Source organism: Apostichopus japonicus, chromosome 11, assembly GCF_037975245.1.
Source record: "Apostichopus japonicus isolate 1M-3 chromosome 11, ASM3797524v1, whole genome shotgun sequence".
Classification (NCBI taxonomy): domain Eukaryota; kingdom Metazoa; phylum Echinodermata; class Holothuroidea; order Aspidochirotida; family Stichopodidae; genus Apostichopus; species Apostichopus japonicus.
Genome location: NC_092571.1, coordinates 24,128,975 through 24,154,579, shown reverse-complemented (window position 1 = coordinate 24,154,579; position 25,605 = coordinate 24,128,975). Strand labels below are relative to the sequence as shown.

The following is a 25,605-nucleotide window of genomic DNA, read 5'->3' as shown; positions in this document are numbered from 1 at the left end:
CCCCCCCCCTTCTTCGTGGAATATGTAATAATACCAACACCTCCGCATTGGAATAGCCTAAATGCGTTTGATATACGTTCTAAATGGTGGATTTAATGATGTCATGCATACGCAACTATATAGAAAATTGTCATCAGCCAGTTGGGACTATTTCCTAAACTGTCCTCCAATATCATGCTTCCAAGCATTGGTATTGACAGTACAAACAGTTCCTAACCTTGTATCTAATAGAAACATGTATATTCATACTGCTCGTACTGACAATACGACTGCTCTGAAGCGGAACATGACACTACAGTATAGAAAACAAATTGTCCCAACTGGGTGTTGTTACAAAGAAATTATACAACATGTAGTAGCGAACCCTACGTGAAATAGCTAACGATAGCATTAGAATTATCGTAGGTTGACATTAATACGAAATGATATATAGCATTACTGCAGCATTAGCATAACATTTAATACGTAATAGTTTCATTACCTCAGCATTGTCATATCATGTAGATGGTAATAATACGACTACCAAGTACTATTCGCAGCGTGTATGCATTGGAAATTATGCATATTAGTTCAGTTTTATTTCATGTCAGTAAGCTTTTTTTTTGTAACTTTACGTCATATCGCTCTTTTACTCTGTTACACCGAAGCACAACCTGAAATGAGATTATTTCCAAGGAAACCGTATAATTATTTATGTCAAAGATGTGTTTTATATAATATATAATCATTTCCGGCTGAACGACAGTTTCGAATCTGTCTGGCTTGGAACATTAGGTTATTTACATGGAAGCGGTTATATACGTTCGAAAACGTAATCGCCTCTCTAGGAGCATCTTTCTGTTGACCTATCCAACTCAATCAATGAAACATTGTTGATGTTAATTAAAAGTAATCAAAATATCAAACAAGAAGACTTTATTCACTTTCGATGATTATTATAACATATATTTTATCTGAACGATAGGTTTAATCGAAAGTGATGGCGCTAAACAAATAGTGGATTTTTTGAATAACTTCGGTGGGTTTCATGTGGAAGATATGCCCTGTCCGGAGGGTGATGCTAACGATGCGGAGACTTTCACAAATACTTTTGCTCAACTTTTTTTGGCCTCAGATGATGATATTTTGATGAGACTGCTTCTCAGAGGAACAACTGCTATGGTAAAAAAAAAGTCATAGTTTTGTCTTTGTTTGACTACAAATTATTGACCTGTTTCTTCGTTCTATTTGTGTGTAATGTATATGAAGAGTATTTTATTTTATAACCTCATAATTGACTTCGTACTGTTGTAACACACACACACACACATATATACACATATATATATATATATATATATATATATATATATCATGTTTACATAAGAAAAGGAAACGTGGGTGATTTATGTTTATGGAACTGGTAACAACATTCAACTCAAAATATATTTATGACCTTCAACTGTCTATTATTGTGTCCTAAATGCGCTGTTATTGTTGACATGAAATAATGTATGTTACCATAGCTGTAAACATTCAATATTTTTGTTTCAGGTTGTCCAGGTTCCAGATTGTATACAAATGCAGGTAAGAAGACAACGTAAAGTTGATTACTAATAGCGTAGTGGAAATCATATCTTTGCCAAAATGAGAAAAAAATATTGTTTTATCTGGGATATACAGCCACTAAGCAACTGTAGGAAAAGGGGCGGGGAATTTTTTGGGGGGGGTATTGTTCAAACCCGGATCCAGGTAGTTTAGTGATGTGACGGTTATGGCTACCATTCAACCTAGCATAAAATCGAATACGTCATGTGCGCAACCTTATCACTATAATTGCATCAGTTTAACGACTGTTGTTTGGTACTAATGAAAGTTATCCAAGTTGTTGCCCATGTCAGGTGCTGCCTTCAAATTTACACATATAATAGGTCAAAGGTCATTGGAGGCCAAGGCAAGTCCAAACATGAAAGTTCTTTAAAGTGCTTCTCCTCCTGGAGATTTGATCTCATCTGTATAAATCTTTGTGGCGGCTTGGTGGGGGCTTGGTGGAGGCTTGGTGGCGGCTTGGTGGAGGCTTGGTGGAGGCTTGGTGGAGGCTTGGTGGCGGCTTGGTGGCGGCTTGGTGGCGGCTTGGTGGAGGCTTGGTGGAGGCTTGGTGGAGGCTTGGTGGAGGCTTGGTGGAGGCTTGGTGGAGGCTTGGTGGAGACTTCTTGTTTCAGATTTTCATCAACTTTCGTTTTAAACAATTCAGTCAGTAGTACATGTTGATTTCTCCCAGCAGTCTTTGCGCCTCCTCTTTAACAGACGCGTATCTATGCTCGTTCGGTCTAGGTCAAACTGGGTCAAGCTATATCACCTTGTATAGGTTAGCATTGTCCGCCAATAACGTCAAACCCAGGGGTCAAACTGTCCCAGGTTTGATTTCAATTTAAGTGGACATTTATGTTCAAGGGAAGTTAATTGTGAAAACTTTTTATTTCTGGAGAATGGGCTTGACCCAGCTTTTGACTGCAATTTCGCAAGTGATTATACAGACTGTTAGTTTCTTTCAATGCATTGGAAGCATTCTGTCCAACCTTTTTTTCTCTTTGCTGGCTTTTGAAAAGTTTGGCCATACCTGCACATATTTGGAGTTTTAGAAAGAGGGAACGATGCCAAGGTCATGTTTTTTTTTTAAAGAGGAGGGGGGGGGGATAAACGGTTAACCAAAGTCTTTGAAAATGTTTACTGTCAAGCTTACATAAATTGAAAGAGGAAAGTGTAGTGACAAGCAGCACTACCTGCAACTATTATTTTATTTATTTATTTGTTATTCCACAAAAGTACAAAGTGAAGGGAAGTCTTCCATAAAGCTTAAAAGCTTAACAGTGTGGAAGACTCCCCGAAGAAAGAAAAGAAAAGAAAAAATATATAAACACATATACATATATTATAGTATATATTATATACATATTATATAGGCCTATTATATACATATTATATATTATATACATATATTATAGTATTATTAAAAGTATTATCCGTCACACACTGATAAACTTGAATGTTTCTCTCTTCTTTTCTTGATCATGGTGTTTGAAAATGATAGTTTGCGCAAGTTACTTTGTAATAGTCAATTTAATTATTATAACACTACTGATTTGCTATTTTTATATTATCAGAAGGATTCTGAAGAAAATTTTGTCTTTGAAACCATGACAACGCTGTACCCGAATGGATCACGAAACACTATCAGGCAACTTGCTGCCAATATTTCCGAATTATCAATCAGACTCCAAGTACGTAAAACTTTATAATAAGATTATAACGATTTCTTTTAAAAGTTGTATGGCAACACTTGTAATCCTGTAATGATAAATCCGCTGATAAGTGGATAAGAACCGACGGTTATATAGTCAAGTAACTGAAAGTTTTGTCGGTTATTCGTTATGAACTTGATGACGTCATCATACACATATGTTTGATCCAGAAATGTGTATTTTCTCCCCCCCCCCCCCTCCCCCAACTTGCTTTTAGTCTGTGATACAAATCGTCGATAATGCGTTATTTTGGAAATTGTCCAATTAATCGTTCCGAATATGATGACGTCATTAAACGCATGTTTGATCATTGCAAGAAGTGTGTTTTTCTCTATATTTTGTGAATTAATTGGAAGTGTAAGGTGGGACCTAACGTAACATTCATAGACATTTCTTATTCAAAATGAGATGTCTACCAATCGAACGAAATAAGAAAGTCTAGACATAACAGTTATCACAGAGGATTTAACCAGAATAAGTAAATTGACATGCGGTACCTTAACTGAGCCCAGTATGAGAAAGTGAACAAAACTGACGTCACAATTACGATCCAATTTTAATGAACGGCCTTTATCTTGGAAGAGAGTATGAAAGGGTTTCCACTTACCGAATATGTCTCATTTTTTATTTATATCTTTCGAACGTATAGTATTCTTTGTTTTCTTCATATTTTTTCTTTTTCTCATTAATTGATTTGTAGAGAATCTTGGAAAGAAATCTTACTCTTAATAACAAAATTTAATTTGATTTTAAGTTACGTCACGTCCAAATGTTTTACACAATTTCCAATAATTTTGTATGTGTGTCTGCAACATTTGATTTCATTACAGAACGGATGCACCAAGAACTATAATCGGTCCATTTTAACGATAACCACGCTGCAAAGTTTAATACCACAGGTACAACCGTTTTCTTAAGTAGTCTTATAGCCCTGAGCCGTTCGAAGTAACCATACTTAGACTTTAAGGATGACTTGAGGCTGAATTGTAGTCTTGATATGTCATAGTACAAGAAATAGAAGGGAAAAACTCTTCACCTTGAAAAGAGAGATGTATAATCTCTGGAATGTTCCTTTAAATAAAGGCCGTGGCTATTCTTACGACTAGTTGTATCAATTATTTATAAGCTATTCTTACGACAAAGGCGAATTCAAGCGCAGTTAAGTAAATAAAGCAACTGCGCATGTAGTAGGGGTAACCCTAACCCTAACCCTAACTTTAACCCTAAACCCCAATCCTAACCCTAACACTAACCCTAACCGGAAATTATTGTTACTCCTGGTCGTAAAAAATAGTTCTCCTGTCATAAAAATAGCAACTGCGCATGCGTAGTCGGAAATTATTCTTACAAACAGTCATAAGAATAGCCACTTTGTTAAATAAAAGCTATGATGACGTAGGCTCCCCAGTGCAATCTTATTCAACCGCGTGTTCCTTTAACTTCGCATAAAGTCCCTTGAATTGACATACAATACCATTGTGTAATGCATTGTCAACATTTACCGGTGCTGTGGCCGAGTGGATAAAGGCGGTTCCATTTGAAGCAATCGGGAGGTTCCGGATTCGATACCCGGCCTGGGTCATGGTGGGTTTTCACCCAAGAGCAATCTACGGTTTTCTCATCTGAAATGACTTTCTAAATTGAAATTATTGAAAAATATTTGGGGTCATCGTGGGTTTTTCATCCAAGAGCAATCTACGGTTTTCTCATCTAAAATGACTATCTAAATTCAAATGATTGAAAAATCGTTTCTGAAAAAAAATATTGAGATTCAAGCCCCTGTGATCTCTGAAGTACAAGTTCAGTAATCAACAGTGCAACACCCGATTGTCAAAGAGTTTTCAATATTAAATGTATGCTAATGGTTCAAAAGCGTTCATCAGTAATAATTGCTGGGCTGGGCTGTGTGACGAACTTGGTAACACGTGTTACAGGCTGTTATACTGTACACTTTTACTGGAAAGTTGTTAAGCTCGAGAAAATTCCCATCCTTTAACTAAACACTTGTGTTGCGCCAGTTTAGCGTGTGTTATCAAGGTGAGCCATTTTGGGAAACAAGTATGAGACATTTTCCTCTATGTCCCTGAAATTATTGTTACCAAAACTCTATGGCCCTGAATTAAAGTCAGAATGAAGCTTTAAAATAACAATAAAATAGTATCATCGCTGATAATTAATTATACGCTTTTAGTGCAGCTACACAACTCTACACCTTCGGGAACTTGAACAGGTGAGATTAAAAGAGCAATGAACCAACGGCTTTCAAGTTCGACCACATTTATATCTAATGTAATGACAGAAACGTGAACTGAGGAAATACCAAGGAATTAGGTTTGTTTGTCTGGCATTGACACGGCATTAATGCATTGTAGAAGCGTCAAGTTTGGAGAGTAAAGTTACAAAAATCAGGTTTGGAAGTCAATAGCCTATAAATATGATATGAAAGTAGTTCCACTAAGAATACTTTATATTCTACATTACATATCCCGGATTGCGGACATAATATATCAAATACGGAGGCCGGCATATCAAACAAATTTTTTTTGGTTAAATATTAACAATATCTTGAAAATTGATTCCAAGCTGTCATGAAAGCAAACCCTTGTTCGTTGTAGTGTCGTTCAATTCAATATGTATAATCTCCCATTGCTATTATATACTTTAGTCAAACCTCTAAGGGTATGGTTATAGAAAGTAATATTCACTCGATGATTTTGAATTAACGTCTTTCATTGTAGTTTTTAAGTACCCACTGTATACCTTACAAGAAATTTTCTCTAATTGTATTTTACATATAGCGACCTTTAAGCCACTCAAACTATTTGGTAAACACGTTTAAAAAAAAATAAATAAAAAAAATAAGGGGGCCGCTGTGATCTCTGATGTACAAGTTCAGTAATCAACAGTGCAACATCCGCAATTGTCAAGAGTTTTCAATATTAACTGCATGGTTATGGTTTTAAACCGTTCATCAGTAATAATTGCTGGGATGGGCTGGGTTAGGCTGCTTGACGAACATGATAATACGTGTTACAGGCAGTTACAGTATACTGAACACTGTTACTGTAAAGTTGTTAAGCTCGAGACAAAGCCGAGACAATAACGAGCGACTGGTGATAGGAGGCTATAATTGTGTTTATATTAAAAGAGGAAAGAGAATAAGTAGGAGAAAGCGAACTGTAAAGAACAGTGAGAACTGTTCAGCTGTTGCATACAGCCCAGCAAATACAGATGGAACGTTTTCCCACAATTAGTGTCAATGCTGATAAATCTAAGAGAATGGGGGTGGGGTGGGGGATGGGGCATCTGAACTGTCTTAGTTATAGTGGCGATCATTACCTTGCTTGAGGTGGATTTTGTGGCTTCTGACAAGACAAAAGGAGAGCGGGCGGGGAGGGGGAGGGGATGGGTTGGGGAGGGGCGTTATTCATTGGACCATGCAACAGTTATGCAATAGTACAGTGAGACGTTGTATCCTATAGTACAGTGATTATATCTACTGCTAGACTCTCACGAACTACCAGGACTCATATAGTCTCGTGTGTGCAGGTTCATTCCCAGTTCGATGCAATTTCGAGTAGAGAATTGTCAATCGAAAAGTAACAGGCGAGACTTTATTAGACAAACAAACACTCTGATTTAGAGTCTCGTATTAAGAATATTAAGGATAGGTGTATAACTGTTTGTTAGGGCAAGTAATTTACTGCGTTATAGCTTCATTGAAATGGCAGAGAACACGGTAATTTGAGAAATTAAGGAACCTGCCCGTAGAAAGTGCCCTTTTGTTGCTAACATTAATAATAAACCAGTAGTTGATTGTTACGAAACATTCAAATACTATAACTTGCCGCACAGAATGCAAGGAGGGTCGGTCCATTACTTGAGATTTGGAGGTGATTTAGCGATTTATTCACAAAATCAAAGTCACGTGTTCACTGCCCTTCGAAATCCCCACGTCCCCACCCCTCCCCCTGGCCAACATTGTTCCGCCACCTCTGTCTCCACCAGACGTTGTTTCAGGGACAATATCACGCTTGTAAATACGTCGTTTTCTCTTTTCCCATTTCTTTTCAGATTAGCTGGGATAGTCTGTTTAATTCTGTTTTGCCAGGGAGTTTTAATCCAAATCAAATCTTTCTCTACAATAGACGCTACTTTGATGTTCTTAGAAGTGTTCTCAACGACACCTCGGTTCAGTATGGAGCAAAGTTTTCATTTTGTTTCTTTAATTATTAATTTCAATTATTATTTACAAAAGAAATTCAATCGATTTAAATTAATTTTGAAAGAATGAAAAAAATCATGTGTAGTATCTGTTCCATTTCGAGGGGAATGGTGATGCCCACCTGACGATGATCACACAGTCACAGTCCCGATGCAAGGGGTCTGTGGTTGAGAGCGGATTAGTCGTTCGGTAATTTGGTTTTCGTGCCCAGGTTCTTTCCTGGGCGACTTTTCCTTAAAAAAAAAAATTGGGGAAAGTGTGATACAAAGTAGTAGACGTATAGTGATTGGTGGATGACCCAAAAGGTAAGTTTAATATATGCCTCATAAATATGCATGAGAAACAGTCTGTTACCTATGAGGGTTACATATAACAGTCTTGTAGCATTTTTCTAATTCATTGCCGAAGGCTAAAGGAATCTTTATATTTGTTGTATATAGATGACAAAAGCACTCAGCAAAGTATTAAAACCCTGTTAAATTTGTACATCCAGCTAGGTTGAAGCTCAGGATTGGAATGTGTTATCCCTACAAATAAGAAACTACTTTTGGTGGAGATCAAAGGTCATATGAGGGGGTGGGAAGGAAAGCTTATATATCGCTATTCCATTCATATACCGCGACGATAGAAAGATAATATTTTGGTTCATGACCTAAACAAAATCTCTATGGATCGTCTGATCTCCATTCCTGAGACAATGAGGGTAAGCCCCAAGGTCTCCATAGTAACCGGCCCATCCTCCTCACCCACCCTTTACATATCCATAATATTTCTTTACATTACTACGTTCATTTTGCTCGTCTAATAATTATTAAAATAATTGCAATGTATATTAAGACTGTAACGATACAGCCTGCTTTCGGCTGACTCAGACTTCGATAAAACTTGAGATGTTTATTGCGACTGGAACAAGTCTCGGAACTCGGGATGCTCTGAAACGGCTCGGCAAGGCTGCTTTACTATATTGGTAGAGCTTGGTGGACTCTGAATTGGAAACTAGCCGAACTTTGGACCTGAATGAGATTACCAGAGACCAAGATTTTGCGGCGTCAGTTTCAGTTGGGGCAATTAAAGGTAGTCAGTAAAAGCCCCAATAATAGCACGCTATAATTGCTACAAGTTTTCAAAATTGTTCTCAGACATATTTTCGGGAACACACAAGATGACCGAATGTCCCAATGAGGAAAATTACCTCAAAGGTTGTGATACAAACAGTTTAAGAATTTTGACCAAAGGTAACCATATTTGAATATCTATAGCATACCTGGGGCCAATACAGCATACCTTTAAACATGTAGCGTGTTTAATTGGCGACTGGCATTAGGCAGTTTGCGGCGGTTCACGACTAAAACTGCACATTTGCAATTGAAATCAATCACGGTGTGATCAATATACATGTGACGTAAACGAACTCGGTAATAAAACAGTCTTTTTGGGGAGCAGTTGGGGGGAGGGGGAGGGGGAGGGGCAGTGCTCGGCTGGTGGCTTGGACGACCGGAGCTCGTTTGCGTCACGTGCAAAATGATTTCCACATGATTGGTTATATTTGTTAAAACTGTGCAGTTTTAAACGTGAGCCACCGCACAGTGAGTGACGACTGCCAGTCGAAAAAAACGTAACAGGCTCAGCTTTCCAGACTGAAGGCGAGAGCGACTGAACACTCGCCTAATCATGATCCGTCGTATATTGTCTTATCACACTCACAGTGCCTGACAATCCACGATATCCCACGAAAGGACGGTCGAGTTTCGTCGGGAATCGCTATCAAGTTTTCGGCGGGCTCTGACGTTCAGATTAACTCACATATGGATAGTATTCATTTAATATGGTGACATTCTTTACTTGCACTACCATTTTGCCACTGTGATAGCCTGTATTATGTAATATAGTATTAATTCTCATTCACAGGCTGGTTAAAGAGTACTGTATGTGGCAAGTTATCAGATCCATACTGCCGAAAACAGAAGGACCGTTAAGAGCGATTTCACATCGTTACCAGGCAACCCGTTGCATTGTCGATGACGAACGTGCTAAATATTGCACCGATCAGACATTAATGCTCTTAGAAGATTCCGTAGCAGCTATGTTTATCGAAGAAAAATTCAACAGTAGTGTTGTTGACCAGGTATACTGCCAATGTTTTACTTGCACGTATTTATGCTGCTTATATATATTTATTTATTGTTACATTCGGCAGAAATTCAGTGGTAATGTATTAATGTCCAAAGGATACCAACAATATAAAAGCAGTTAATTATTCCCTGTAAAGCTGCCCGATTTAAAAAAAAATATTTACATTTAAAAATAAGTCAAGAATCTGCAATGTTTATCTATTGTTACCTCCATGATGCCGTCAGCTTCCTTAATAATGCTAGTCCATTGTGTTATTATCTCTGATGACTACCATACCACTTGCTACACATTCATTCCTTATATATATATATATATATATATATATATATATATATATATATATATATATATATATATATATGTACGCATGATGAAATGTTCCACGTGTTGGATAGAAATAATAGTAGAAAAGATGAGGACAACATGTAATGCCTTTAAATCCAACATAATATTTAGAATAGAATAGAATTACTAAACGCTGGTCCTTCGTCAGGCGTAAAAGGAGTAAATATTATGTTGGATTTAAAGGCATTACATGTTGTCCTCATCTTTTCTACTATATCTATATGTATGTATATATATATATATATATATATATATATATATATATATATATATAGATATATATATATATATATATTTATGTATATATATATATATATGTATATATATCTATATCTATATATATATGTATATGTATATGTATATATATATATGTATGTATATATATATATAGCTTTAGGACTTCGCAAAACTTACACTGCAGGGGTTAAAATACTCAAGGGGGGGGGGGAGATTCTATACTGTCACACCGGCCTGACGGGAGGGATTCAGATTGGGTTACAACCGTGGGACCCGGGATTAATCAGTGACCCGGTAAAGATGGAATAAAGAGCAATTTATTCACATGGGTTATAACATTCTACTCGCAGACCTCAAAACGGTGGCCTTGGTGATGTAATTGTCACCGTGGGTTCGAAAAAAAAACAAAACTTGTAAACTAGTTTGGTCTGTATACCACTTCTGATGTTTCTCCATATACAACCAAACTTTCACTGACACCCTGTTAGTTCAATGCACCTTGAATTCGCAGGAACCAGAGGTTCTGACCTTATACCTCTCACGGACAATATAAAGTGATTTAAAATTGCTTGCAATTGACCCAATTTGAACACCACATTTACTGTCAATAGAGCATTTTGTTTTAATCCTGGTGAGAAAACATCCAACCTAGTTTGGTAACATGATGTAAAGAAAGCTTCCCAAAACAATGCATATTTCCTGTAATTGTCCTACTTTCGGTTTGTTTGTCGATTATATAGTTGGGCCGGTGACCGTGAAATTGATCTCCTTCCTATTAGTTTTTAATCTTTTTTTGCAGGTGAAGAACATTTACGCAGATTTTAAAGAGATATATCGGAATATGGTCGAGGATACGGATGAAATAGACATTGAGAGCAAGAACACAATCCTTGAAGCAGTGAGTCCCTTTAAAGTGTGATTGTTATCGACAGCGTGTGTGTATTTGTATACAATTGTGCGTGTGTGCGTGTGTATGTGTGTTTATTTATGTATATTGTGGGTTGTGGGGGTTGGTGGGTTGTACGTGTTGGGTCGGTGTGAGGGTGGATATAAGTGTTACGGTTTTCTTGTATTGTTCTCTCTATTTACTTATGGGAGCGCTCTACTAGACAAGCCCTCTTGATATTTTGGAGTGCTTCCTTTCACAATTTTCCCTGTTGTTGATATGTTTTATCACTTAGTTAACTTCTCTGTATTTATATTGTGAAGAAACCATGAAATGAAATGTGTACGGATGTTTATCGTATAGTCCGACGGTCCGCAAACTAAGGGGAGCGACCCAAATGTGAGTCGCGATTTTGTTGTCTTTTTCGGTACTTTACGGGATTTTCCAGACGTCGGAAGATTAATCTACAGTTTTTCAGCTTGTCGACGAAGATTGGTTTATAGGTTATTATGTTGTTTCCATCACTGAAAAATAGCCGTTTTTTTTTTTTTTTTTTTTTTTTTACGATGCATACTTTTTGTTCTCTTATCTAGATAAAGAAAACAGAGCTCGAAATGGGTATTCTTGAGAGCATGCTTGACAGGAAGCAATTAAACGACGCATATCGCACGGTTTGTAACCTTTGTTTTCTACTTAAATGTTAAACTCCTTGCAAAATATTCTAAACCGTATCATGCTTAATGAATTTGTAGCAATGTGTACATAAGAAATGATGCCTTTGGAATTTGACAAAAAAAAGAAGCTTTCTCATTGTGTGTGCCAGATTCAATAAATATACTCAACACTAGATCCCCATGTATCCAACCGACTTAGGGTATACCCCAATCAAAAACAACAGAGGCAATTTTGACTTATAACATTTGGCAACATCTTTTTACTTGGTTTTGGGCAAAACTGTACAGTTTACGTTGGCTGGATAGATACGTACGGTACAGTGGTACTATGCAGAGTTTTTTTTTAAGTACAATCATATTTGCAGGTTTCGATCTTTTTAGCTTAGATGTTGCTTATTCTCTAGATTTTTAAGGCTTTCCTAGATTAGTTGATAGACAGATATGACTCTTTAGGGATTCAACATAATATATTTTTAGTTTTGATATCTTCATTTTTTTTCTTTTCAGGTACAAATTGATGATAGCTTCTTGAAAAATATTTTATCTTTGAGGTCCTATAAAAATTTAAAGCCGATTCTTGCAGGGTAAGTCAGTTGGAGCTCCGAAGGTGGTCAATTCATATCCATCAACTTTGCTTGGTTGTAATTACTGTAGCATACCGCATAGCTGCTTTGAAGATAAAAAAAATACATCAGATAAATTATTTTGACAAGTTTTGATACGTGTCATAAGTTCAACTTAAACACATATTTTTTTTTTCTTCTGTAGCTTTCAAATTAGTACCATTGTTCTGTGTTGTATTCGTATTGTCTGCCTGTTTGGATGGGTGTCTGTTTTCTTTTGTCAGAATATAGATCTTTATACCTGTCAACCCCCAAGAAAAGCATTGCCCCCCACACCCTCAGCAATATAAAGAAAACCCCTGGCTACACCCAATTGGTTTAAATGTGAAATTATCGAGCCACATCGGCTTCAATTCTTGCTTCTTTTTTTGTGCTTTATTTATTACAATGTGTATATTCTGTAATTTGAGATGGGGTTCTGACAATGCTTTATCTAAAATAATGAACCTTTTTAACATGACCTATTGGTTTCAGTGTCAACACTGGTAAACAGTTGACGTTGGAAATTTGGAAAGAAACACGTTAATAAAAGATAAAAAAAAATAATATAAAGTTACAGATGCTTATGGCACTTTGACGTCACAGAATGACGAATGAACGAAAAGGTAATAGGATACCTGTCAATCTTAGCAATATTTTTTGTATTAGCTGTTTCGGGGAGTTGTTCAAACAAAATCTCTGTTCTCTGTCATGCAAGCTATATATGATCGATTGCCAGTTTTGATCTCCTTTAAGGCCCACTCCACAACCGCTCCTCTAGCAATAAATGATTTCAGATTGCTAAGTTGACCACACCCCCTTGTTTATCTGCTTATTGGTAATTGATAAACAATGGCGCATATAGGTTAATTTTAACTCTTAATCCAGCGACAAAAAGAAAGAGATTGTTTACATCACCCCATGGTTAGTAAAATTTCGCTGCTCTCCTGTTGATTCCAGAATCATCTTTAAAATAACGATGCTTGTTTTTTTTTTTATATAGATCACTAACCACACTCATGTTAGTGCTCCTCCCAATCTTTTTGGCTCTCCTTGCCAAGTAGAATTCTGCTCATATTCTTGGATCACGTCATGTCTATTTATAGCTCCATGATGTACTACCAAGTCACACGGCATGTTTGGCTATCAAAGTCTAAATATTGTCAGAGAGCTTTGAACTATCGAATGTTGAACCCTTTGAAAATGTGAACAGCTTTATATAAAAAATAAAAAAATGTTTTTTTTCTTCGAAATTACGAAAAGCTTTCTGTTGTTTATTGCTTATTTTAATTGGTTTTTTTGTGTGTTAACTTTCTGTAAATGTATATTTATTGTAGGTATCCTAGTGTATTTCCAAGATTCTCAGCCATGTATGACCATTTATCATTAAAAGTGGGTAAGTATATAACAGAAAGAAGATAAACCAATAGTGCAATAACAAATACAACATTATCATGAGGGATGAGGGGTGAGGATGTGTGGTAATTGCTGAGATGGGACCTGCCCTCAAATGTATAAACTAAATATATAACGGCTGAGTATTACTTCCTTATATAGAAATATCCTATTTTTCACACAAAAATGTAACCGACTTAGACAAATGGAACAGTTTTTATTTTTGAAAGGAAACACCGACCTTACCTCTTCCAAAGTACTTTATTGCAAAATGTCGCCACCATTTTTTTTCTGAACTGCAGGACTCAAATATTTGTGGTAATTTAAACTACCTGATATATGCAGTGAAAAAAGTAGTACTAGCGGAAACGCGATGCAATAATGTTTGTAGGCCTATGTGGTTATATCGTGTCAATAAAGATTTTATCTTGTATCTATGTTATCAAAAATTGAGTTTGAAATGGTGCATAGGTTTCAGGGAACGTCCTTGTTGCGAAATTGGTAGGCATGGGTTAGAGCGGTTAGGGTCAAAACATTTTATTCGACGATTGGCAATTTTCTTTGTCTGTTTTTGCCTTCTTTTTCCCCTATACCTAGTTTTGGAAGATGTTTATTTATCACTCTCAGCGTATCCATAAGCGAGGGGAGTGTTTTTATGTAGGGCATTGGGCACTATGCGTACAAGCCTCAGGCCTCAGTTGCATGTGAAAGAACACGATTGAGCATTGGTTCAACATTTAAAAAGTAGACCTAGACCTACTTCATTAGTTTCATCCTCGTCATTTATTAATATATCACAAAATAGTTTTTATTCATTCATTCATTCAATTTGAATTTTAGTTTTACCATTGGGATCCTTCTTGCGACCAAGTTTATCACAATATGATTATCGGTGAGTGAACCAAACTATTGAATTTCAGCTAAGAATTTCTAAACCATTACCCCTCAACCTGTAAACGTTGCGTTACGAGATTTTATTAGAAGCCTTGGGGAGAGGGTGGGGGAGGGGTGGGGGTTTTACGTAAATATGGAGGTGGTATTATAATAGAGCAGTGAATTGTAAGAAAAGTTATTTAAACATAAACATATAACTTTTGTTTACATGATTTATACGTCTTTGTGATCATGTATAATACTGTGTTAATAATCTTCAGCATTGCATATAACTTTGCAGCAAGTCCAACTAAGGTCACATATGGTCAAACATATACAAATACCATTTTTATTGAAACCTTCAGCCATTCAGGGCTTTTTGGTTCTCACTCAGGCATCTAATGTCCCCCATCCCACCCCACCCCACCCCCCCAAAAAAAAAGCGTAGAATAAAGTAGTAATGTTCACGACCTTCTGAAAGAACATTTTCGGGAGATTTTGTTTAGATAATGTTGACGAGCTGACCAAATTGAAGCAACGCAATTTTAGTAGAATCCAAGCTGAAATAGCTATCACGTATTTGCTACTAACAATGAACTAAACATGTTAAACTGACGAGCACGAGCATGGGTCAATCATATTTGAATTACCTTTTTTTTAATTTTGTAGGTCGATTTTATATTCCAATGTCGGCATTTCAATGGCCCACGAACTCTCCCATAGTGTGGATAACCTTGGTAAATATATGTATATGGATAGTCTTTGTATATGTCTCTGTAATTGTCTATGTATTTATGACTATATATATAGTATATATGTATAGTCTATATGTATGGTTATATAGTCTATATGTATACTCTATATGTATAGTCTATATGTATAATCTATATGTATACTCTATAAGTATTGTCTATGTATATGTTATATATATTTTAGACTGTGTTGTATCGTTAGATCAGCATTGTGCGGAGCGGATGTCTCTAGGACCGTGGTGGTGCACAGATAGGGGGCACAATCTGCACTCGGTGGGTTGGGGGGCCTTGTTGTCTGGGGCAAGGCCCGTTGTACCCCAACCTGGCTTCTGACCTGCCGGTAGCGTTGGATAGAGGGTGTAGAATATAAATCTTGCCACAGAGCTCGAAGAGATACGAAACATATTAATTACCACATCAGTCACTTCAAGAAAACAGATTGAACCTTTCCACGTGATTTCCTTTTATTTATTGTCCTCTTCCTTTCTCAAATTAAAGTGAAATGAGTAAACACACCTCCAAGGGGTGTATTACAATCTTGGGAATATCTCCAGGGAATTAAAGGGGTTTAACGTAGTAACATTTAATATTGTTCTATACTATTATTCGACAAATTTTCGAACTTATTGTGACGTTTTATAGTTCACCGTATATTAGCTTTGAACTGCAGCTTGGAAGTAAATGTGGAAGTTACCCTGCTGACGTAACTTAATAGTATAGTGCCACAGTACCGCACATTGCGCTAGGGAGCCATACCTATGTACAACATTAATCTGCATATAGCGAATACTTGATAATGTAAATTTTACACTTTAACACGACCTATACTTTTAAAGAATCGTCTTACATTTCAGTCGTTTGGATTAAATCAGCCCATAATTTATGGGAATATAATAGCTCAGAAACGGTATGAATTTAATTTGAAAGTGTTGAACGTAAAATATCACTTTTGTCAGTTTTGGAGGAACTATTCTATCGGGCATGATTTTTATGTTGACGGAATATATTTATTCTCACCGCAATTAACCTATGTAAAAAAAAAAATGGGCAGAGAATTTCATCGCTTTGTCGTCGCGCTTTGAAAACTGTACCTCCACCCTTGTTCTATGAAACACATTAATGATACTTTAAAAGCGTGAGTAATGAGGATTGTGTCCAAATATTTATATACAAATAATCACTTTCAACTATTCATCAAGGTCACATAATATACAAATAATAATAATATATGAAAAATGTGTCGAAGATGGAATCTGTGCGAAAATACACAAATAAACGTCAAGTAATGTTCTCACTATATATATATACTGATAAACATCTCTCCATTAAAGTAACAATGTGTTTGCTCGACGAAACAACGAGAAGTATGATATTTAAGTAATATTCTGACAACTGCAAACCCAAAGACTATATTCCAGTTGAGAATAATGAGTTTAATGATGTGTTGGAAACTGGGTGCAGGGGAAGAGGGGGGGTGGTGGTGGTGGTGGTAATGGGGTGTCAATTTCCAATTCAATTCTTCTAGTCAAAATAAATTGTAACAATTGTACAATAATTGTGTCCATTTTGAAAATACTGACTTTTTTTAACATCTAATGTTTGGATAAGTAACCTATTGACCCCTCCCCCCCCTGCCAACTTACTGGTATATGAGTGTTAAAGTTGGTTGAAATTGGCAAAGTTGGCTATTTGGTGAGCATTATTCACCGTAGGCCTACAAGTTTGCGTGCAGATGCACTTATTAAAACTAGTGAGCATCTCGTATATATATATATATATATATATATATATATATATATATATATATATATATATATATATATATATATATACATATATATATATATATATATATATATATATATATATATACGAAATATATTTAAATAGCCGTTGCGTGGCGGTGCTTGGATGATATCATGTATCATCTGAAGCGCGACCGAACGTCTGGAATGCGCCCCTAAAATTCCGCCACATTTCAGATGAATAGTACGTTTATCGTTTACATTATATAAATACATTTCGACACATTTCACATTTCTGTAAAATGATTTCCTTATTTAACGCAATATTCCGCATATAATGTATTTATTTCATTTTTCTAAAGCTGTTGCGATGGAAACCAAAAAGGTCCTACAACAACGGATAGATTGTCTTGTCTCTTCATTAAAGGAAGATATCGCAAAAAATGATGACGTCAGTATTGTAAGTAGTTTGTAAAGAACAAAGGTGACAGGTCATTACAGCTATACTTACTTCATTATTTATAGAAGCGTGGAACTCTAACGAAAAATATACGTTAATAATTAACGTTTTCTGGTTCCCTTTAACTACAAAATAAAGCCTGGTTCTTTTTCGTAAACCTGTTTAAGTAGTAGTCAGATATGGCTACACTGGGGATGGGCGAGTGGTAGGGGGTAAGGGTGGGCGAGAGAGATACAGATATATGTAACAGCGCCAAATATTTGGTGGGATCTATGATGTGAGCTTGTCAACACGCGGTCTGAAGATTAATCAGCCAATATCGGCTGGTACTATACTAAACACGTAGCTTCATTTTGATTACTATATACATGATCCTCTATGGTTTGGCTTATGAAGATGTCAACATGCATAATTGTCTCTGACCACAAGAGACAGGCATGTGTGTACGGTCCTCTTGCAAGTTTAATTGATCTTTCAGGCTTCCACAGACCGGCAGGAAGACAGTGTCAAACGCCCTGTACTTAAAAGTATATTTCTCTTCACGTGTGGCAATCTTCTTTTTTTTTTGCCTTCACACATTGGCTATACTACAGTGTCGGTTCTGTTTTTGGCGAGTTACCACTGTGATGATCATGACCCTGGTTATTCTTTTAATTTCAGAGTAATATCACCATGTACTATAAGGAAGCGCGAGCTGATCTGGTCTCATTGGAGATATCCTACCAGGTAAACTATACAGCCATTTTTATGCTTAGGCCATGTTGACAAAACAACTGCGCATGGCTCTTTAGTCTTAGTTTTGGATCATGCCAATAAGGGTTCTTACAAACACTATGGTGTATCGCATGAATTTATGTGTCGATAAGGGTTAGGTTTTGTTTCTTCTTGTTACTTTTATAAGTTTTCTAGTTTTTGTTGAGGGATTTTGATTTTTACTTCATTTTCTGATTTCACATTGTCTAATTAATTTCCAGCAAGCTTTGAGCAAGATTTTGAAGGGATTTTTAAAAGTTTTCTTTCTTCTACAGTAAGAAGTTTATTTGTCGAGAAATTTTGTTTACTGTGCAACCTGCATACCATTTCTTTAGGAAGAAACGTACGAGGTTTATAGTTAATGTTTAATCTTTTTTTTATGTTACTTCTGTCAGGCGTTCAAAGCACAACAACAGAGTCAACAGCTACCCTACCTCAATCTCAACGCAGACCAAACATTCTTTATCAACTTTGCTCAGGTATTCTGTCCTTGATTGATTTCGTCTTTATTACTTTCCTCGTTATCGTTGTTGCTTTTGTGTTATTTTTGTTTTTAATGTGTCTCTTGTTGTCGTTGTTGTTGCTAAGTTTGCCTTCATTGTTGGTATGCTGTTTTATTTAGTATTTGTTCTTGTCCTTTGTCCTTTTTCTTGTTACTGTCCTTGTGTTTGTCTTTGTCCTTGTCCAGTATTCTTGTGTTTGTCCTTCTTCTTGTCCTTGTCCTATCAATTGTCTTTATTCTTGTTCTTATTCTTGTCCTTATCTAGTGTTCCCTGGTCCTTTTTCGTGTCCTAGACCTACTTCCTGTCCTTCTTCTAGATCTTGTCCTAGTCCTATAGTCCTAGTCCTAGACCTAGTCCTAGTCCTATTCCTTGTCACAGTGTCTTGTTCTTGTTCTCTTTCTGGTTCTGGTTCCTGTTCTGGTTCTTGGTTCTCTTCCTCGTTCTCGTAATTGTTCTCGTTATTGTTCTTCTTATTGTTATGGTTCTCGTAATTGTTCTTGCTATTGTTCTGGTTCTCGTTATTGTTCTCGTTATTGTTCTTGTTATTGTTCTGGTTCTCGTTATTGTTCTCGTTCTGGTTCTCGTTACTGTTCTTCTTATTGTTCCTGTTCTCGTTATTGTTCTTCTTATTGTTCTGGTTCTCGTTATTGTTCTCGTTATGGTTCTCGTTATGTTCTTCTTATTGTTCTGGTTCTCGTTATTGTTCTTGTTCTTTGTTCTGTTTCTTTTGTCGTCGTCCTCTTTGTTGTTGTGTTGTCATTTCGTACTGTGCGTACGAAATGTAACTGCTCAAGTACTCTTCATCTACTTTATATATGTATATTTTTGAAAGGCTGTACATAAGTATCACAATTTTGATATGTGCAAATTCCCTGAAATAAGTTTCATTCAGGTAAAAAGTAAAGTACACTAGGTGTTGCAGTTTTGAAGGTGGATATGTTATAATCTTGGTTCTTTGGATTAAACAAGTAACGGTAACTTATGGTTTGTATAATCTTTTTCTTCGAAAACCAATAACCTAATAGCCTAAAAATCTCGAACTAGCGCGTAATGAGTCGGATTTTTCCCCTTTCAACGGAACAAATTCGTTCTTGAATATGTTGACATGGTTGATTGGTGGCGTACTTCAATAAACAACCCCACCCCCCCCCCAAAAAAAAATAAAATAAGAACAGCTTTCTTGATCAACATATTTTTCGCTAATAGGAAACCTCTAAAGCAGGATCTGTTAAGGTTCTGAGACATGATCGTCTTGCTCCCAGGCAAAGAGGAAGATTATGTCCCTTTCTTTTCTTTTCGCATGAATCTTTTATGCGAGGACGGTTTGGGTATCATAAAATACCGTCTTGGAGATAGCTGGGATTAATAGCTCTCTCGATGGCATATTGACGTTCTCGTTAATTATTCTCCGTGGTGGAATCACCTTTAGCCCATATCGCAATCTTAAGACCATTTATCAAGGTTACACTTGACGTTGTTGTATCTTGTGCTTGTAAATTTGGACTTGAGAGAGAGAAAGAAAGAGAGGTGGAGAGAGAGAGAGCAAAGTTTGTCGGTCTAGAATGCCATGAAAGTCAGAGGTGGTTGAGACTATTCTAGCAGAAAGCTAAAGATCTGTTGAAGCAGGGTGTTTTTGTTGTGTGTGTTCACACTAAGGTGTACAGTTAATGGAACTTAAAACCAGACGGACGTTCAAAGTACTCTATTTAGCTAGTTATTAATTACAATCAATTCCTAAAAAAAATTAGTCGTCTAGGTGCTTCGGCTGTCTTATCATGTTGTTTTTTTAGAATTTAATTATGATTAAGTATAAACTCTCATGACGATCTCGTTTGAAATGTGTAATGGTTCATGTTTACATATATATGAACGGTAAATCAGTGAAAAAAGTGGAAAAATTCACAGCCTCCACCGGGATTCGAACCCGCGCCTCTCGCTTTATATGCGGACACGCTAACCAACTAGGTTATGGACGCTGGTTATCTGTCCAGCGGTTCGAAACCAGTAAGGAACGCCGTCATTCCACTGAAGGCTTATGCCACCTGTATCGAACAGTGTAAGTTCTGTTTTGGTGACATATTTGTCTTACTCTAGAGATCAAACATGATGCTAACCAACTCGAAATCACTTGTTATTCCTAAAGCCGGATCTCGAAAGAGATACTTTGAACAGAATCCGTTAAATGAAATGGAAGTAAACGACAAAGGCAAATGAATATATATATATATATATATATATTTGAAACGGTAACGAGTTGAAAAATCCAGATTAGTTATAAAATCTTCTAACCTCCACCGGGATTCGAACCCTGGCCTCCCGCTTTATATCCGGACACCCTAACCAACTGGGCTATGGGCATCGACTGCACGCCCAGAGGTCCAAATCCGGTGAGGAATGTATAGCCACTCCACTGTATAGGCCTTGTGGTCTGTATCTTCTAAAGTTCATTACGCGTTGTTTCATCTCTTACCTTTTCACAGATCATCTACCCCCCCCCCCCCTCCTCTTCGTCTAAAAACAGAAGAAAAGTACAAATACAACTAACAAGAGACAAGGGAAAGATAAAAGAGACTTTGTGGCGTGGTGTTATAGCGTGAAGGACGAAAACCTGAATTTATCTTAAGGGATATCGTTTAAGGCATTTGCCCAATAAAATGATTTTTTAGAGGCCTATGAAAGGAAGGGAACTCGTAGATTATCGCCAGACTTTTGCTATCGGCATTTCAGTTGCGCAAGGTACTTAGATTTATCACTATCATAATCCTGCTGAATCGACGGGTGACTTGCCCCAATATGTTTTGTGGAAAACTTCACAGTGCCCATTTTTTTCATAAATTGTAAGTGCTCAGTTTGTAATAAATGGTCCCCTGTTTTTGTTTAAGTAAGAGGTCATTTTTGTTATTTACAAAATGCCATTTTGTTCGAGGAAAAAATGAAGAATATTGCCTAATTGAAAAGTGCCCTGTTTCTTTGGAAAATTAAATATTAAAATGCCATTAAAACGAAAATAATGAAAGTGTCCTTTTATTGAAAAGATTCAAATACTTGAAGCTTTGATACGGAATGCACACAAGATCTATTTTTTGGGACAGTTTGGTAGTAACTTTATTTAGTTTGCACCCTCACATCAAAGTGAGATGTCCCACTGTCCCTGGAAGGAAGTGTCCCCCGATTGGGCCCTCTTCCCCTGTCTCCTGGTCTTAACTTAACCGGTTGGCTTTACGCTAATACCGTTTACATGTGACGGGGGCTTTTCAAATGAATGTTTGCAAATTTGATATAAAAGAAAGGGTTCATCCATAGATGTCATGCACAGACAGATCTCTCTTAATTCCCCTTTTCGCAAAGATTGCAAGGCGTTACTTTCAGACGCTTGGTCACCTCAAAAAGGCCCTTGGAACCCGTAAGTTAAATTGAAAGAGGACAAAGATATGCGCATTGTGTACGAGTATAGGGAATGGAAATGCATAACCGTGACCATGAATGTTTTGTGTATGTAAACATTGACTGCATGTATATGTATGTTGTCATTGAGATGAATTTCATGCAAAAAAATCTCAATAGATCAGTAACGTCTGGTCCCAAATCTAGTAATGTAATTTGTATGCGTCCTTCTGTATAGTGTCAAGAAGAGGGTACGTGATGTTAAAGATGAAGAAGAAGATGAAGTAGTAAAGAAGAAATAACGGAGACAATATTATACACGACAACTACTTATCCGCATGTGTACGGCATAACTATACTTATTGCCATGCTCCGCGTTTCATGTCGATGAATAAACTATGTGTATAGTGTTGTATAGTACTCTGTATATTTGCTATGGAGGCTATACTGCATCACGCATCATGTTAACAGTGAACCTCAATAGTATTAATGCGGCGTTTTCCTAACTTTTTTGGGGGGGGGGCGGGGGGGGGGGGCAAAGTTTTATTACTCAAATGCCTATAGCAATGCAGTCAGTGATTAGATTGGAGTTATGGAACTATAAAAGTAGAGCACAAACAACTCCTCCTCAAACTCAAAGACTGCAGCTGGTATTTCATAGGATATCTAGTTATTAAATATCCTCTCTTATGAGGCTATTCTGATTTTGTATTTCTTTGCAGACGATGTGCGGTAACATGGCGGATCGGTATCTTGTTACAATATTGTACCCCCCTCCTAAATATAGGTATGTATTTGTATTTGTATGTATTTTAGATCCTCCTGCAAGCAGGAACTCGCGAACAAGCCATCCATCATTGGCTTATCAATGCCGCAAGCTGACCGAAGTCAGTCTCTTAGATTCATATTTAACGTCCATGATTATGAATTGTCAATTGTCAACGACTCTGTAACTGGACGACATACATTAATCTTGGAGTGACTCGAACTGGGGAACTGGGGACTCGAACTGGGTATGCCATTTGCTGGACACAGTTATTCTATTTGCTTGACAATGGTGTGCTATTTACTTTGGCATGGGTGTGCTATTTCCATGAAACGGGTGTGTTATTTGACTGACACAGTTGTGTTATTTGGTTCACGCAGTTATGCTATTCGCTTAACACGGGTCTGGTATATGCTTGACATAACTGTGCTATCTTCTTGACACGGGTGTGCTATTTGCTTGACACGGGTTTGCCATTTGCTTGGCACGGGTGTGCTATTTGCTTGACACGGGTGTGCTATTTGCCTGACACGGGTGTGCTATTAACTAGACACGGGTGTGCTATTTACTTGACACGGGTGTGCTATTTACTTGACACGGGTGTGCTATTTACTTGACACGGGTGTGGTATTTACTTGACACGGGTTTGCTATTTGCTTGGCACGGGTCTGGTATATGCTTGACGTAACTGTGCTATCTTCTTGACATGGGTGTGCTATTTACGTCACACGGATGTGCTATTTGCTTGACACGGGTTTGTCATTTGCTTGACACGGGTGTGCTATTTACTTGACACGGGTGTGCTATTTACTTGACACGGGTGTGCTATTTACCTGACACGGGTGTGGTATTTGCTTGACACGGGTGTGCTATTTACATGACACGGGTGTGCTATTTACTTGACATGTACGGGTGTGCTAGTTGCTTGACACGGGTGTGCTATTTGCTTGACACGGGTGTGCTATTTACTTGACACGGGGTGTGCTATTTACTTGACACGGGTGTGCTATTTACTTGACACGGGTGTGCTATTTGCAGGACACGGGTTTGCCATTTGCTTGGCACGGGTGTGCTATTTGTTTGGCACGGGTGTGCTATTTACTTGACACGGGTGTGCTATTTGCCTGACACGGGTGTTCTATTTACTTGACACGGGTGTGCTATTTACTTGACACGGGTGTGCTATTTGCTTGACACGGGTGTGGTATTTGCTTGACACGGGTGTGATATTTACCTGACACGGGTGTGCTATTTACTTGACACGGGTGTGCTATTTACTTGACACGGATGTGCTTTTTGCTTGACACGGGTTTGCCATTTGCTTGGCACGGGTGTGCTATTTGCTTGACACGGGTCTGCTATTTACTTGACACGGGTGTGATATTTGCTTGACACGGGTGTGCTATTTGCTGTCCACGGGGTTTGCTATTTACTTGACACGGGTGTTCTATTTGCTTGACACGGGTCTGGTATATGCTTGACATAGCTGTGCTATTTGCTTGACACGGGTGTGCTATTTGCTGTCCACGGGTTTGCTATTTGCTTGACACGGGTGTGCTATTTACTTGACACGGGTGTGCTGTTTGCTTGAAACGGGTGTGGTATATGCTTGACATAGCTGTGCTATTTGCCGTCCACGGGGTTTGCTATTTACTCGACACGGGTGTGCTATATGCTTGACACTGGCGTGCTATTTGCTTGACACATATGGGCTATTTACGTGAAATGGGTGTGTTTTATTTTGGACACGGGTTTGCTATTTATTTTACACGGACGTGTGATATGCTTGACTCAGGTGTGTAATTTCGGTTGACACAGTTATGTTTGTTACTTGACACGGGTATATATGCTCTTTACTTGACCCAGTTATGTTATAACTACTGGATGCAGGTATGTTATTTAGTTGGTACTGGTTTGTTATTTACTAGAGCGCTTATGATGTTTGTTTTGCCCAGTTACGCTATATATTTATTTGACAAATGCATGCTATGGTCATTAACACAGGTATGTTATATGCTTGACATGTAAGCTATGCTATTCATCGAAACAATATGAATACAGATCTGAGTAATCTGAAGTTTGTCGATGTTTACAACTTAAAAGAGAAGCAAGTCACTCCATCGTCCATAGTTAATATTATGTAGATACTAATGATGAACAATTTCCAAAAAGAGCTATGATTAATTTTGGTATCTGATTTGCTTTTTAATTTGATGATTTGGTATTCTAATGTACAAACTACTAGATAACAACAAGTGTTATCTTGTACAAATATCACAGTTATTCTATTTCATTTCACGATTTTCGAGGAAAGAAAAAAAATTCAACTTTGACTTTTCTATGTGATAACTTACACTAAAGTGAACAAAAATTGTCTGATATTGTCTGATTATTTCTTAAATTCTGTTAAATCAGTACTTAATCACTAATTGAAGATTTTTGTTTTAGTGAAAAGAAAGTCTTAAAGCCCGTTCGACTTACTTTCATTTAATTGTAATCTTACTTGTAGGTAGCTCGACATAGCCTGACCATTTTTGCATTTGTCAAATTTGCCAAAAACTTGAAGAAAAAAAATGGCCATCAGCAACATA

The 25,605-nt window shown here is 37.2% G+C and overlaps 1 protein-coding gene across 2 annotated transcripts in view; it reads left to right on the top strand.

The window, feature by feature from the left end:
- Positions 1 to 25,605, top strand: part of LOC139975567 (endothelin-converting enzyme 1-like) — a 45,116-nt gene that overhangs the window by 16,697 nt on the left and 2,814 nt on the right. For both annotated transcript variants that reach the window (XM_071983577.1, XM_071983576.1), the window contains 16 exons: positions 965 to 1,161; positions 1,534 to 1,566; positions 3,144 to 3,260; positions 4,112 to 4,180; positions 7,356 to 7,477; positions 9,415 to 9,631; positions 11,021 to 11,119; positions 11,701 to 11,778; positions 12,289 to 12,365; positions 13,721 to 13,779; positions 14,619 to 14,670; positions 15,321 to 15,388; positions 17,511 to 17,608; positions 18,269 to 18,334; positions 18,757 to 18,840; positions 22,971 to 23,035. In XM_071983577.1, coding sequence (XP_071839678.1) covers positions 965 to 1,161; positions 1,534 to 1,566; positions 3,144 to 3,260; positions 4,112 to 4,180; positions 7,356 to 7,477; positions 9,415 to 9,631; positions 11,021 to 11,119; positions 11,701 to 11,778; positions 12,289 to 12,365; positions 13,721 to 13,779; positions 14,619 to 14,670; positions 15,321 to 15,388; positions 17,511 to 17,608; positions 18,269 to 18,334; positions 18,757 to 18,840; positions 22,971 to 23,035 — 1,501 coding nt within the window. The remainder of the gene's footprint in view (positions 1 to 964; positions 1,162 to 1,533; positions 1,567 to 3,143; positions 3,261 to 4,111; positions 4,181 to 7,355; positions 7,478 to 9,414; positions 9,632 to 11,020; positions 11,120 to 11,700; positions 11,779 to 12,288; positions 12,366 to 13,720; positions 13,780 to 14,618; positions 14,671 to 15,320; positions 15,389 to 17,510; positions 17,609 to 18,268; positions 18,335 to 18,756; positions 18,841 to 22,970; positions 23,036 to 25,605) is intronic.